Source organism: Molothrus ater, chromosome 5, assembly GCF_012460135.2.
Source record: "Molothrus ater isolate BHLD 08-10-18 breed brown headed cowbird chromosome 5, BPBGC_Mater_1.1, whole genome shotgun sequence".
Classification (NCBI taxonomy): domain Eukaryota; kingdom Metazoa; phylum Chordata; class Aves; order Passeriformes; family Icteridae; genus Molothrus; species Molothrus ater.
Genome location: NC_050482.2, coordinates 29820857 through 29834866, shown reverse-complemented (window position 1 = coordinate 29834866; position 14010 = coordinate 29820857). Strand labels below are relative to the sequence as shown.

At 36.4% G+C, this 14010-nt stretch overlaps 1 protein-coding gene across 3 annotated transcripts in view; it reads right to left on the bottom strand.

Moving 5' to 3' along the window:
• Positions 1-3324: 3324 nt before the first annotated feature.
• Positions 3325-14010, bottom strand: part of TMEM117 (transmembrane protein 117) — a 180977-nt gene continuing 170291 nt past the window's right edge. For all 3 annotated transcript variants that reach the window (XM_036401269.2, XM_036401268.2, XM_036401267.2), the window contains exons 7-8: positions 12462-12591; positions 3325-4299 (exon numbers count right to left, since the gene is read on the bottom strand). In XM_036401269.2, the coding sequence (XP_036257162.1) occupies positions 3662-4299; positions 12462-12591 (768 nt within the window). In that variant the 3' untranslated portion in view covers positions 3325-3661. The remainder of the gene's footprint in view (positions 4300-12461; positions 12592-14010) is intronic.

The following is a 14010-nucleotide window of genomic DNA, read 5'->3' as shown; positions in this document are numbered from 1 at the left end:
CTACAAAAATTCTTACTTTCTATTTGCTTCATGTAATTTCCATCTCAGTAAAGGTAATTGTTGAGAATATTAAGGCAATTTACGAGCACCTGTGGGCTCACAAATCTTATGTGCTTATCCTAGAGATGTATCTTCTATATATATACTATATCAGGTGGCTTCTATCATCCATCAATGTAAAATGTATCTATGGGTAAAAAAAAAAAAAGATGCCATATCTGATCTTTGTCAAAGCAGACACTGGCCAACCCTGTAGTGATGGCAGCTTCTAGATGGTTCATTATAGAGGGTAGAATGGAGATGTGTAGTTTGTGAAAAAACTGACACTCCCTCAAGTTTCTCCCCTCCTATGGGTTTTTCAACGTCCTCAGGAAAAGAAATAGAAGCCTCATAAATTTATCCAATAGTTAGGTTTTAAGGAGAAGGTCAAATGTCCATATTGAGGTCCAAGTTATGGGTACTAGAATAGAAAGCACTTCAGACTGTTTTGAGATAGCAACGTGTTTCAGAATGTTAAAAGTGAACAACAGTTGACAATAATGAATTGTGCTTGGAGGAAGAATATTTCCATTTTGGGAAGAAGACTCAGAATGACTCTACATTAGCAGCTAAGGTCAGGGGTAAAGTTGTGATTGTGCTTGCTGGCTTTCCTCCAGCTCAGACCTTGAGAGGTCCTCCAGCTCAGGGTCTCTGCATGTACCCCAGCCACTATCCTTCGATCAGGACCAAACAAGAGCTAAACTGATATAAACCCCTGAAATGCACAGACAGTGGGCACGGGTCCTCAGCACCAACTCCACAAGCCTGCTCTTGCTGGGTTGCACTACTCAGTAATGCTGAAATAAATGATTGAGTTAGGTACTGAATCAGCTTTAGGGTGTGTGGCAGCAGCTCTGGCCATAGAGAGCAGGTACAGGCCTTCCCAGGAATTTTCCCTGTGGAACGCTGCAAGAAGCTGTGAAAAAGCTCAGAGAAAGAATTAAACCAATTCTTATCTCCACTTGTTGCACCTGTAACTAAGCAAATGTGGAACATGTTATAGAAATTTGTTTGCCAAAGGGTGGTAGTGTTTTAGTTAGTTGACCAACGAGGTCCAAGTTATATCAGACAAGCTAGAAGGAGTTATGAGTTTCTTAAGAATATAGTAGGAATATAGTATAGAAGAATAAAGCAATGGTTCAGCCTTCTGCATGGTAGAGTCAGTGCTAATTACATCTGGGTCAGGGAGACCCCTGCGCCAACACGGGTGCTCAGCTCCCAAGTCCCTGCCTTGGGGCAAGCCTGGCCATCTAACTCAGGCTTCTCAAACTTAACACTGGAAGTGGACAATGAAAATACTCCTCTCTTCTTCCATCTATGTCTGTGATTACAAATGAGACTCCTACATGACTAAGAAGACCTTTCTCCATTAATTAACTAGATGAGTTGACCATGGTGAGTGGTTATACTGAATCTTTAAACCTCTTACAAATGATATATAATATAAGCAATCCCTATGCTTGGCCATTATTTAAATACTCATGCAGAATCTAGGATTACTTGATGTTTTTCTCTCTTTCATGAAGGCTTATAATGACCTTAAAAGCATTAACTCAATATGAGGTCAAGGAATTATTTTAGCTTTGAAATCAGTTGCTTAATAATAAGTTTCCTCAGAGTCAAGAAATCATGCAGGCTGTAAGGTTCAAGTAATTATTTCATTTTTCTGCCTACATATTCATGTATTTAACTACTACTCTGCACAAATAGAGAAATGAGTTAACGAGAGATTTTCAGTACTTGGGTTTACAGTGTCCAAAACATACAGAGAAGCATGTATCTGCAAAATTAAACAGCTATTTCTGTAACTACTTAAGAGATCAAATGCTGTTTTAATGTCATATATCAGTATATCAGTTCTTACATAGTACAAGCAGGATCTCACGCTGGTTTATCATTACTTATTAATGGCTTGTCTTTGATTATATAGTAAGTCAATTAAACAAGTTTATAGGTTGCAGTAGGCAAAAGAGAATAAATTTGGGTTTAGCCATAATTTTTAATTGATAAAAAATTATGATTACAATTTTTTTTTTCTGATAAAACATTAAATATTTCATTTAAAATATTAAATTTTGACATCACTGTGATGCTGTCTGTCTTTTTTAATGTCAATTGAAATAGGGCAATGCATGGGTAAAATGGTTTGAAAAACTGCAAAATTGACAGAGTGTGTTCCTGCCTCATAATAAACAATTGTTGAATGATGTTTATTAAAATTGGCTCTCAAGTGACAGTTAATAAATGCACAGTTCTATTATGCATGCTAAATTCAGCATTCTGAAAACTTAAAAGCAAATACATCAAAACCAACAGAGATAAAAAAGTCACAAAGACAAAATACAGCAACACCAGAAAGTGACAGGGAAATAATTCAGTCTTAAAAATTACTTATTATTTGGTAACTTGTAACAACAATTTTATAGAACTGAAAGAAGCAAATCAGAGTCTTTCTGATGTTTTAGATATGTGATTTCTCTAGTGCATTTAGTTTGATCATATAGCAAAGAAATTCACATTATGAAGTACCCTTCAAAAAACCAAAAACCCAAGTTTCCCTCTGTTTCTGATTTCAAGTTATGAATAGTCACGGATAACAAATGCAGGACAAAAAAAAGGTGCAATAAAATTTAACTATTAATTTATGTTAATGAAAAACCTCCAATATTTCTTCAGTATTTGGAGAAATTAGACTACAAGCACTGTGTTTCACATATACCCTGGCCATATCTGCACAGAATCGCAAAAATGCTGGATTTAATGGGCTTTGTGTCCTTAACTACAATCACTCCATTGGCTCTTTGATGTTGCATGGGGTTGGTGTGATGATGGAAAGAGTTGCTTCAACCATGCATTTTCACCTCTGTTTCTAAAAGGTGAAGGGCAAAACTTTAAATCAAGGAGCAGTTTATCTTTAATTAAGAAAAACATAATTAGGCATTATCACATAATTGCTATTACTGATGGAGAAACTCATATTTTCACAACTAGTGACCCATGTCGTATTATGTCTCTGCTGTTTACTGCATAATAAATCTGTATTTGTGTTTGGCAGCTAGCCAGAAAAATTAAAAGGTAATCACCATGCTTCTCTGCAGTCTGGTCATCAAAATCTCTGACTTCACAGATGAGTAAATAACAAAGTCAAGTTGTGGTATCCTAACAGAAAACCTTTAGGAATAACTATATTTTTCTTCTCTGTCAAGACACCAAATGACACTTGAAACAACCGTATACAAAAAATTTTGCAAAGCAGATGAGAAGAACTGTGCTATACACCTGGTGTTGAGTTAAAAAACAGTTTAATGTCTCAAGGCACCACCACGGTAGAATTTTATACCTGCAAGTAATCATCTAATACACTATTATACAGTTAAGGTAATGTATTAATAAATAGCTTGTGCAATTTTGGGAAGCAATCTATAAAGGAATGTTAGATATACAATAGGCACATACTATAATACAAATAAAAACCAAAATTCCTAGAAAAAGCATGCTGAGCACCTCTTGGTATAGGTTGAGTTTCTTATTCTAAACACTATGTAAATCTTAACTTACAAAAGGTAAAACTGAAATCTTAGAGCAACTGCTTATTTAAACTGATTTTCCTGGGTATTTTCCTCTATGTCACAGGATTATTCTTAGGGACAGAGGACTCTGGTACTGGCTGTAAAGGGCTGTCTTGTTCGTTCAGTTGTGCGTTCAAGTTTTCAGAAGTTAGAAGAGAAGAATTAAAAACTATTTCACTTAAGTCTGATTTTATGGATACCAGGTGTGGTTCGTGAAAATTCAATGGTTCTTCTAACACCTGTGTATTTTCTCGTGTCATTCCCATATCTGATGGTGACTTTCGTTTCATTCTTGTGTACGATTTGTCCAAATTCTCCATGCCTTGGTCAGTTTTCTGAAATCGCCCAAAGAACCAGATGAAGAAACCAAACAAAGCAAAAGCCAGCAAACTTGGAATAAAAGCCAGGCATTTGACATCAAGGCTGGAGCCTGTGAACCTGCTGTGCAAGAACATGTCCCCTTCGGCATAGGTCCGGTTCGTCAAAGGGTTTGTGTTATTGGATCTCCACTCCCAAGATAACTTAGTTCTGTTAAGGTCTTTCAAGCTCTCTGAGTCCTTCACTGTGTAGATCTTCTGTCCAGGACCAATATATTGACCATATTCATGCGGTTTGTAAAATATTTGGTTCTTCCACATATTTAGATCCAAGATTAAAACAAGGAAGATAATTCCATAGTTAAACCATTTGCCTGGTTGGAAAAAGAAAATTCTGTCATCTGATATATCCATTTTAGAAGCAGTACAAATGCCATTACACATAAAAGATACTCAGAGAAAAAAAAAGTTCATTTTTATTAATCTGTAAAGATTAATAAAATTAATAAATGTATAAATATTAAAAAATAAAATTTAATAAATAAATTTCCACCACAGTCAGATTTATGCTAAATATTCCCTAGTATTTCACAATTAGGTCTGGACACAAAACAATTTTCTAATACAAGCACAGAAGTAGAACTATTCAATTGACATTACAGTTTGTAAGTGACCAGCTTATTAGATCGCTAGGTGATGTGTTATATAGCAATAAACCTAGAAAAAGCAATAATTTCACAGCTTTAAAAATATTCACATGGAAATTTTCCATAAAAAGGCCACATTTGACAGAACCATTTATATTCCAAAAAATACTGAAGTGACTGAGGTTTTTGAGGTTGGTAACTATATGCATTTTAAGAGTATATACTTATGTTATTTGCTATACCAACCATGGAGTGTCGATATATTCAGGTATGGGCAATCAGAAAAACTGTGATTTATAGAATCACAGTGAGATTGTTGAGAAATAGCAAGGGCTGATTGTAGACTTCCAAGTCTAGCCTAGTTTTTTTTATAATCTGTGTCAATGAATACGCATACCAAATTATACTATTTTCACAGTCAAAGCATATCTTACATTCTAGTTAGACATATGTTAAGATCTCACCTGTGCAGTGATGACTGCCATCACCCAAGAACCTGGTAAATCTACATGTCAGCATTAAGTGAAAATAAATGCATGGAGGAATGTTTCTGCTGGTGATGAATGATCATGGTCTTTGCTGGAATCATATCTAAGTATGCTTCAAGTGAAAAAGAAAATGTATCATAGGATCTATCAAATTACTTAGGCTAGTGACTTGCACAGAATTAATGGATTCCAGTTCCTGAAAGTATGTGTGTTCAAACTGTCCAACCAGAATTCTTCAGGAGGGTAAGGAGACTAACTTCATGTATTCAGTAGTTATGTTTAATGGCTCTCTTCAGTTCAGATTAAATAGATTGAAAATAAACAAGAATATTTATTCTCTTGTTATTCTCTCATGTTGAACAGTCGTCACTGTTTGGAAACACAAATGAACTGAAAAGACCTTGCAGGCAATCCTATCATTCCTGAATAACTCCTCTATCAAAGTGAAGTTGGATGGGCTTTGAACAAACCAGTGTAGAGGAAGGTATCCCTGCTCACATCAGAAGGGCTGGAACTAAATATCCCTTAGGATCCCTTCCAACTGAAACCATTCTATGATTTCTCCCTGTGATTTTGTCAATTTTATAATTGACATGTTAAAGAAAACTATCTTTTCAGACTATTAACACCACATTAAATAATATTTAACACCAAGAGACTGAAAGTGATGCTGAAGTATGAAATAATATAACAAACAATACAATGTAACTTGATGTTTCCTGTGGATGTTTGCCATTTATTTAATGTTTCTATTTTTCCCATCACATCTGTCTTTCAACAGAAAGACACAGGATTCACTGATCAATAGCTGTTGTCAAGCAGAATGTAGTAGCTGACTTCTTGTTTTTTTCCTCAGCTGGGCAATTAGATGACTCTTCTTTACCTTACCATCATTTCTTAGGACACAGTGATAATATCACTACTTTTCGTACTTTCACTGTCTGAAAATGTTTTGAAAAAGGGTTCAGAAGTTTTTTGACGCTGAGTGTTTGATAGAAAGATACATTGTTCCTGTCTCATAGAAAGTATGAACTTGAAACTCCCTCCCTCAGCTCCCAGTCAGAGCTAGGCAGGCAGAAACTAAGCCCTGAGCTCAGCTGCTGTGATTGTTGGGTGCATGTGGGCCATACAAACCACTTAAGTCCATCATCCCATTTAGTGAGGATGAACTGCCACCTGTATGTCTAAATGGCAGCTAGCTGACTGAGAACAGCTGCTGTTCTATAGCAGATTTTCCTCAAAAATCCTTAAATTTCTTATTCTCAGCCAAATTTTTCACCCTCTGCTTCACTGTTATGCTTGATGAGCTCTATAAATTTTCCTTTTCTTTTGAATACAGTTGTCACCAGAACCAAAGGCTGTGTATGAGTAACGGTCTCACTATAACCAGATATGAACACAATGACATCTTTCTGCTCCTACTCGATAATCCCTTTATCCAAGGGCTGCATTAATGTCCTTAGAAACAAAATGACTGAGTTAGTGCTGTCTTGGGTACTTACAGAAAGTATTTACCTCTTTCTAGAATATCGTGTCCTCTGCCATCTATCCCTCTCCAAGACAGGTATTCACTGCTGCGGTAGCTAGCATGACAGTCAAAGAAGCCAATCCAGCCATCCTTCTAGATCTGTGATGTTTTGGAGCACAAAGATGTCATTGTGCTCATATATGGTTATACAGAGATTTAATATATTGCCCAACCTTTAAAATTATAACTTAAATGTTTATAATGTATGTATATTAAATGATTGTCTATTGCAACTTAATTTTAGCATAATCATTTTCATAGCAAACTTTAAGTCATATATCAAGCCTATATAGGAAATAAGCTAGGTAAATGAAAAGTCAATCATAACCTTTGATCTTGTGCATGAACAAATTCAATTTTGTAAGTTTGCAAAGGATCATAACAAATGTATTATAAATGTATAGATATTAATTTTATTTTTAAAAATGTCAAGTTTCATTCCAGATAAAAAGTGACAAGGGAAGATGGAGCTCCACACTACAAAGTCATTTAACTTGTTTCTTACCCAGCTTCTGTAGAATTAGTATTACTGCTGCTTTAGGGCTGACCCTACTTCCATGAAATTTGTGTGGCAATACTGACATATACCTGACCCCAATTAGCCCTTCTTGGATGGAAAATGCTTTTTTCAAAGACAACATTTGAAATGGAAGGATGTAATAGGATAAACTGTCAAAGACTGGAAGGCTAGTAATCATTTCGTCAAACTAAAAAGAATTTTATCCAGTCTTCAATGAAGTTAACAATGAAGAAAGTCATGTGGGAAAATAGGTTGTGCCATTCAGCCATGCACTACTTGATTTGGTTAAAAACTTTATAACTTTCACAGCACTGACCCTTTACATGCTGCACATAATATTTGGAAAGTTAGGAATCTGATTTGGTGTATTTGGAAACATTGTACAATACTGCAATTTGATGCAACAAAGATCTTCCAAAATAAAAATTGGACCCAAGAGTGTTAGTGTCCTTGTCAGGCTGTGATGTAAAACATGACATGTTTTTATAGGCACTGTAGACTACAACCAGTATTTGGGGATGAAAATTCACTCCTGTTTTCTGACAAAGCATGTCTGTTGAAGAGGATTGTATTCTCCTGGCTGGAACACTCACCAGAAAGGAAACTTTGACTCTACAATAACCTCCACTTGTGGCAGCTTGGACCTGCATCATAAGACCATGCTCTGAACATCAGGCTGTACAGAACTCCGCTTAGAAACAATATCCCCGTGCTGCTGAAGCTCAACAACTGTGCAGTGCACATGAATGCCAGGGGTCTTCTCATTTTGAAAGAAGTATGGATTTTCATTTTTCCCTTTTCCAGAAATTCACATATTTTCACCATCAAACAAGATTTTTGGGCAATCCTCCACACAACATTTGGAATATATCCCAATATTCCAAAACAGCTGCTGATTCTGGAGCAGTTTTATCTTTGTATGCCCACTCTGGAACAGACCATTCATTTCCCAACGAAAGGATCTCATGTAGAAGCTAGTCCTCAGGAACCTTACTGAGGTCAGGAGGTAATGTGAAAATTCTACTTAATAAGGCTAGACACAAGCAGCCTCATGCTGTGCAACCACAGCCAGAGGCTAGTGTAGGACATGTTTGCTTTAGACTTCTGTCTCAACTGTAATTTGTGTCTAAAACCACACAGACACTGCTGTAAAACATTTGAAATGTTCTTCCTATCTTCTGTCACATTAGTGTTATTAGCTAGATACATGCATACAGACAGACCACTCACAGCTGATCTAAGATGTTAATCCTCTGAGGTTTTTTCACGTCTGTGTGCATGGACAGCTTTGGTTATACCTCTAACCTTTCTATTTTTGCCCACAGACTCCCTTGGGCTACTCTGTGTAAGCTTGGGCTGAATCTAGACACGCTGTTGGTTTAACTCCACAAGCCAGCCATGCTGGTAACTCCACAGCTATGAGGGTGACAATTTCTCCTTTGGGTGGAAGGGTACTTGGGTCAAACATGTTACAAACAGCCAGAGAAATCTCCCATTTCTTCTGATACCTAAATTGTAACATTTTCACTCTGAAAATTACCTGCATACTTGACAGTAGATGCTCTTGGATTTCCAATGCTGCCATTAAAGGGTACAAGGCAGGCCCCCTACCCAGTGTCTTTTAATCACAAAAGAAGCTGAATAAAATTTATTTTAAGTTTTACACATTTCCCTGGGTATTATAGAAACTAGGATAGACTGTATTTTCATAAACATCAGCCTAAAAAGGAAAACACACACTTTGCAATGAACCATCTGTCAAGGGAAATCCAGATGAGCTAAGCAGATGCAGGAATTCAAGTTTTTTTTCAATGTTCATTAAAAAAAGTGGCTATCAAAACAGAATGAAAATATTTAATACTCAGTAAGGAGTATTGCAAGGAGTTCCTAGCTGCAAAGAAATGAGACTAAAATGAGGTACTCACTTACCAGTAAAAATAAGATAGCTTTTCACAATAAATTCAAAATTACACTGAAGAGTCAGAAGATGTTAATTCACTATTACTGTCAACAACATTAAGAAATCATAAGTCAGGACTAAGGAAGTATGTTATTAGTTTAAAGTATCATGGGTTAAAATAATATACCTTGTATAGTTGTATTTTTCTGCCTTTTTAGACACTGAATTATGCAGAAGCAAATTTTAATTTTTTTTCTCTGCAATCATGATCTTAATTTTATGAAAGCTGAAATTCTCATTTACTCACTGTATTCAGGAGATAAATCTTTAAGACAACATAATGAAAAAGAAGAAAAAGAAAAGAAAAAGAAAAAGAAAAACGAAAAAGAAAAAGAAAAAGAAAAAGAAAAAGAAAAAGAAAAAGAAAAAGAAAAAGAAAAAGAAAAACGAAAAAGAAAAAGAAAAAGAAAAAGAAAAAGAAAAAGAAAAAGAAAAGAAAAGAAAAAGAAAAAGAAAAAGAAAAAGAAAAAGAAAAGAAAAAGAAAAAGAAGAAAAAGCACAACTGTCTTAAGACTTGTGACAAAGTCAGGAGAGCTGGCAACACATAGCATGTAACTGAAATTATTCATCCATATAGAACTTGCTCAAAGCCATCAAGGACAAACCAACAGAGTGGTGGCTTGAAATCCTTGACTCCTCAGAATGTTGCTTTCCTTAGAGCTGATCCTTTGTGGGACCATTGCTTATTAGAACAAACGATATTGAATAGGATTGCTTTTATTTATATCAATCAACAGTGTCTAAAACAGACTGTGTAAGAACTAATAAAGAATAAATTCTGCCAGGAAAAGGATGGCAAATGATATTTCAGCCATGCCTTCTTTCTTCTTGCTACTTGGGAGAAAATGGTTTTCAATTTCTAAAAATTAGAGCACAAGTCATAGATTTACAACCTGGATTTATCTATGTAGCTAGTACTAAAAGAAATGCTTTTCAGGCCTCAGTGTTCATTTCCTGCTTGTTACTTAAAAGAAGTCCTATGGTTAAATTTAACATTCTGGATTCTGCGTATTAAACAGGGCTTAAATAAAGCTGGCTCCCTGTCGTTACCACTGTTCTACCCCCATGTCACCTGCTGCAGTTGCATTCATGTCCATCATTTGGATTATATTAATCTTGATTATATAAATATATATATATATATAAAATATATATATAATTAGGGTTTTTTTTTCTTTTCAAATATTCTGCACCTTGATTTGAGTAGATTATTCAAGTATCTGCACATCCAGACAGTTCACTAGAGCTTGCAAATTATCCAACATGATGCCCTAACCTAAGACAAGAACTGATGGCAAGAACAGATGGTTCAAGCAAAACTTACCCAAAGGGAGGTTCTTGTGCCATGTGTTATGGCTGTTTATTAGATCTCCTAAAGGGTGGTGTAGCTCTGAGATAAAACAGGCTCTCAGTAGACAGGATACGTGATGTGCAGTCAAATGGATTGATTTGTCTAGCGAATCTAATAAATGGATCTTGTTAATGCTGAGCAGGGAAAAATTTTCCTCGGCCCTCATTCATTATCTCATCCTCATTAAAAGAATGCCTTCTCACTAGAAAATCAGAAAGGATTCCAGTCGTCTCTGCAGAAGACTACAATGCATAAATATTGGTTTTATTTGGTTGGCCTGTTTTCAAACAGCAACATTGCTACTGATAGCATTTCTGATCACTAATTTATGTTCTTTGCTCTTGTTTATTCTTTGATTATCCCTGATTATCATCTATGTCTCTGTCTCTTCTACAATTCAAAACTGTTCTTTGCTCTTCAATTCCTCTTCTATCACCCATTAATTATATGCCAAGGTTCTGTATCTGGTGACACAGCCCTACCTACCATGCCTCAGCCATTTTTCCTACTCCTCTGTGCATCCATTCCACTACTTTTCCTGATACAATGGAATAGCAGTCTGGCATCTGGGAACCTTGTGGGACTGAGCCCCTCCAAATTAATTCCCTACCTTGAGAAAAAGGAAAAAAAAATCATTTTTGCTATCCCTGAATTCCATACCTGTAATTCACATAAAATATCTGATGCTTAAACTAATTTTTTTCCTCTTCTCCTTTCTCTTTCTGCTCACTTGGGAGAGAAAAATGTGTTCATCATGTACACATAACATTTCCTTTCACCCTACACGTTCTAGTCACTGACTGGTCATCATTTATTTTATCCTGTTCCATAAACCACTAATGGCTCAAATGGTCGTCCTCAGATATGTACCAGCTCTTCTTTCTCCTTGTTAGCTGGCTGTTCTCTGTCAGCATTCCAGCAGGACAACTACCTTCAATTTTGAAAACTTTCTATCCCTCCATTTGTAATTCCTGCTGGCCCATTTGCCTTCCCTCAGTCAATAGCCAACAGGTACCTTCTGCACTATTTTTATCTTCTTTTCTGTTTTTTAATCTCATTTCTGCATTCTCTGCTGAAAACACTTCTTTCTGAGGCCTCATTCAGTCTGCCTCAGCTCAGTGCTGGTGTCATTCTTTTCTTGACACATTTTCTTCCCTCTGCTTCAGCTGTCTGCTGAGCTTGTGACTCACCTTCTAACTCTTGCTCTTATCTTTGTATCATCTCTGAATGCTCCTTTTGTCCCTGGTCTGCAGGAGTTTCTTTTGGCTTGTCCTTGGTTGCCCTCATCTATTTTATTTCTGTGTGGCGTCATGTGCTGTGACTTTTTATATTAGCAGTTAAAGACCCCTGCCAATTCACACCTGCATTCTTCTGTTATCCATTATTATCCATCTCTTCTCAATGTAGAGAGAGGAGCTATACTCCTTTTGTATAGCTTGAAGGTAAAACCAAAATATTTATCCCTTTTTAACCTCCTTCTCTTTTTCATTCCCTACTGTTATTAAAATACTGACTCACAGTATGCAAGGATCAGGTACTTTCTATCTATATGTATCATCCATTTCAATAACTGCAATTCTATTTTATTTGAGGTTATTTAACTGTCTGCTTCTTGTTAGATGACTGATGGAAGCAGGGTTATGAGTGGCCTTTGCCAGATGAGAATGACCGAAGTTATAAAAAGATATTAGCATAAATCATAGCAAAGGCATCTGAAAGCATAAGAGATTTGGAGATGAAATAAGCTGCTAATTTTCCTGAGAGAGCAATTTTAGATAAAAGATGTCTGAAGTTACATTATGTATTACTTAATGTCACAAGAAGTTGCTGAAATCCGTGAGAAATAGCAGACTGCTCTGATTTGTAAGATACAGGTTCCTCATTTCCTTGAGATGGTTATATATGGAGAATATGGATATGGACAGATAAAGAGACAGAAAAAGTCTGGGACAAACACAAAAAAATACACGTTTAAGACCATGGTAGCATACAGTTGTTACATAGAAGCAGTTGACTGAGTCACGATCTGTAAGATTACCTACCTGTTATGTGTATGTGATATTCCTCTTTCAGTATCTTTTGGAAATAAGGTACTTTGAATTGCATGTGGGCTGAAGGCAAGCCTGGAAGATTCACTTCAACATCACCCATAAAATGTGGAAACTCCCAGTCCTGTTAAAAAAGAAAAATAAGAGCCTAAAAGTAAGATTTCACAATATATTTTTGCCTTTAAAATGGCTTAAATTAATAAAACAGAAATGTTCTATATTTAAGCCACCATTATTGGATTTTCTTACTTTAAATTTGACTGACCTACTTAAAATAGAATACCTTATTTATATTAGATATTGCAATGTAATTTTTACCTCAACTCCATGTAATTGTATAAAATGTGTATAAAAAGTTCATCTCAGAATGACAGTACTGAATCCAACTTACCAGCTGATAGTACAAAACAGAGTAAGGATAAGAATACTTATTTAAAACCTGGCAACACTATGAATACCTATATAAAAACCTTGCTATGCTACTTACTCTTAGTAATTTGGCAAACAGTTTACAGGTATGAGATTGGAAAAGGTAGCCTAAGCCTTTCAAACACCACATGTATCTGCATTCCACTTGTTCAACTTGCAGGGTGTTTTCTGTATTTTGCCTTCATACATTTAAATATACAATCACTGCAAGTGCAGGCCCTTCAGCATAATCTGCCTGAATCAACCCAAGCGCAGTTTTCTCCACTGCCATATTTCAGCTGACAAGATAATGCTGGAAATGTGGAAGCTCTTACCTAGCATTATGCAAATTTTGGTAGTGTGTGGTACCCCAGCTGAGGAAGAGCTGCATTTAAAGGAATTTTTCACTTGGTTATCTGTACCCACCATCAGTCACTTGAAAATGGGTATGACAGCATGGCTCATTAGAGCCCAAACTGAAAGCAATAGTGCTAGAATCAGGATGATTACTGCCAGTGTCTTTACTCTGTGCACTGCAGATTGTTGATAATCTCTTGTTACAAACACACTGCCCCTCTTCCCATGCACACTCCTGGATTTGTATTCAACAAGCTGGTGCCACAAGCACCTGAATTACTAAAAGAAAATATAAAGGAATCCAAAATGTGAAGAATTCTATGAGTGACTTCTGATTCTTTCACATGAAAACCATTCCAGCATAGCTGTCTTCCCGTGAGAACCAATTCTACTATTCAATTTTCAGTGTTGTAAGGATAGAAAGTTTCCTTAAAGAGTAATAAAAAAAAATATTCAAAACTAAGAATCATCTACTAAATTGGGAGGAGCTGTTGCTTCCCTCAAAGGCAGAGAGGTCCTGCAGAGAGACTTTGGCAAATCAGAGGGCTGGGCAACTACCAACTGTATGAAGTTTAACCAAGACAAGTGCCAAATTCTGCACCTGGGATAGGGCAACCCTGTCTGTTCCCAAAACACTGGGAAGTGCAATACTGGAAAGCAGTGCTGGAGGAAGGGACCTGGGGGTCCTGGTCAATAGGAAGTTGAATTTGAGTCAGCAGTGCTCTGGCAGCCAGGAGGGCAACCCTGTCCTGGGTGCATCAGGCACAGCATGGCCAGC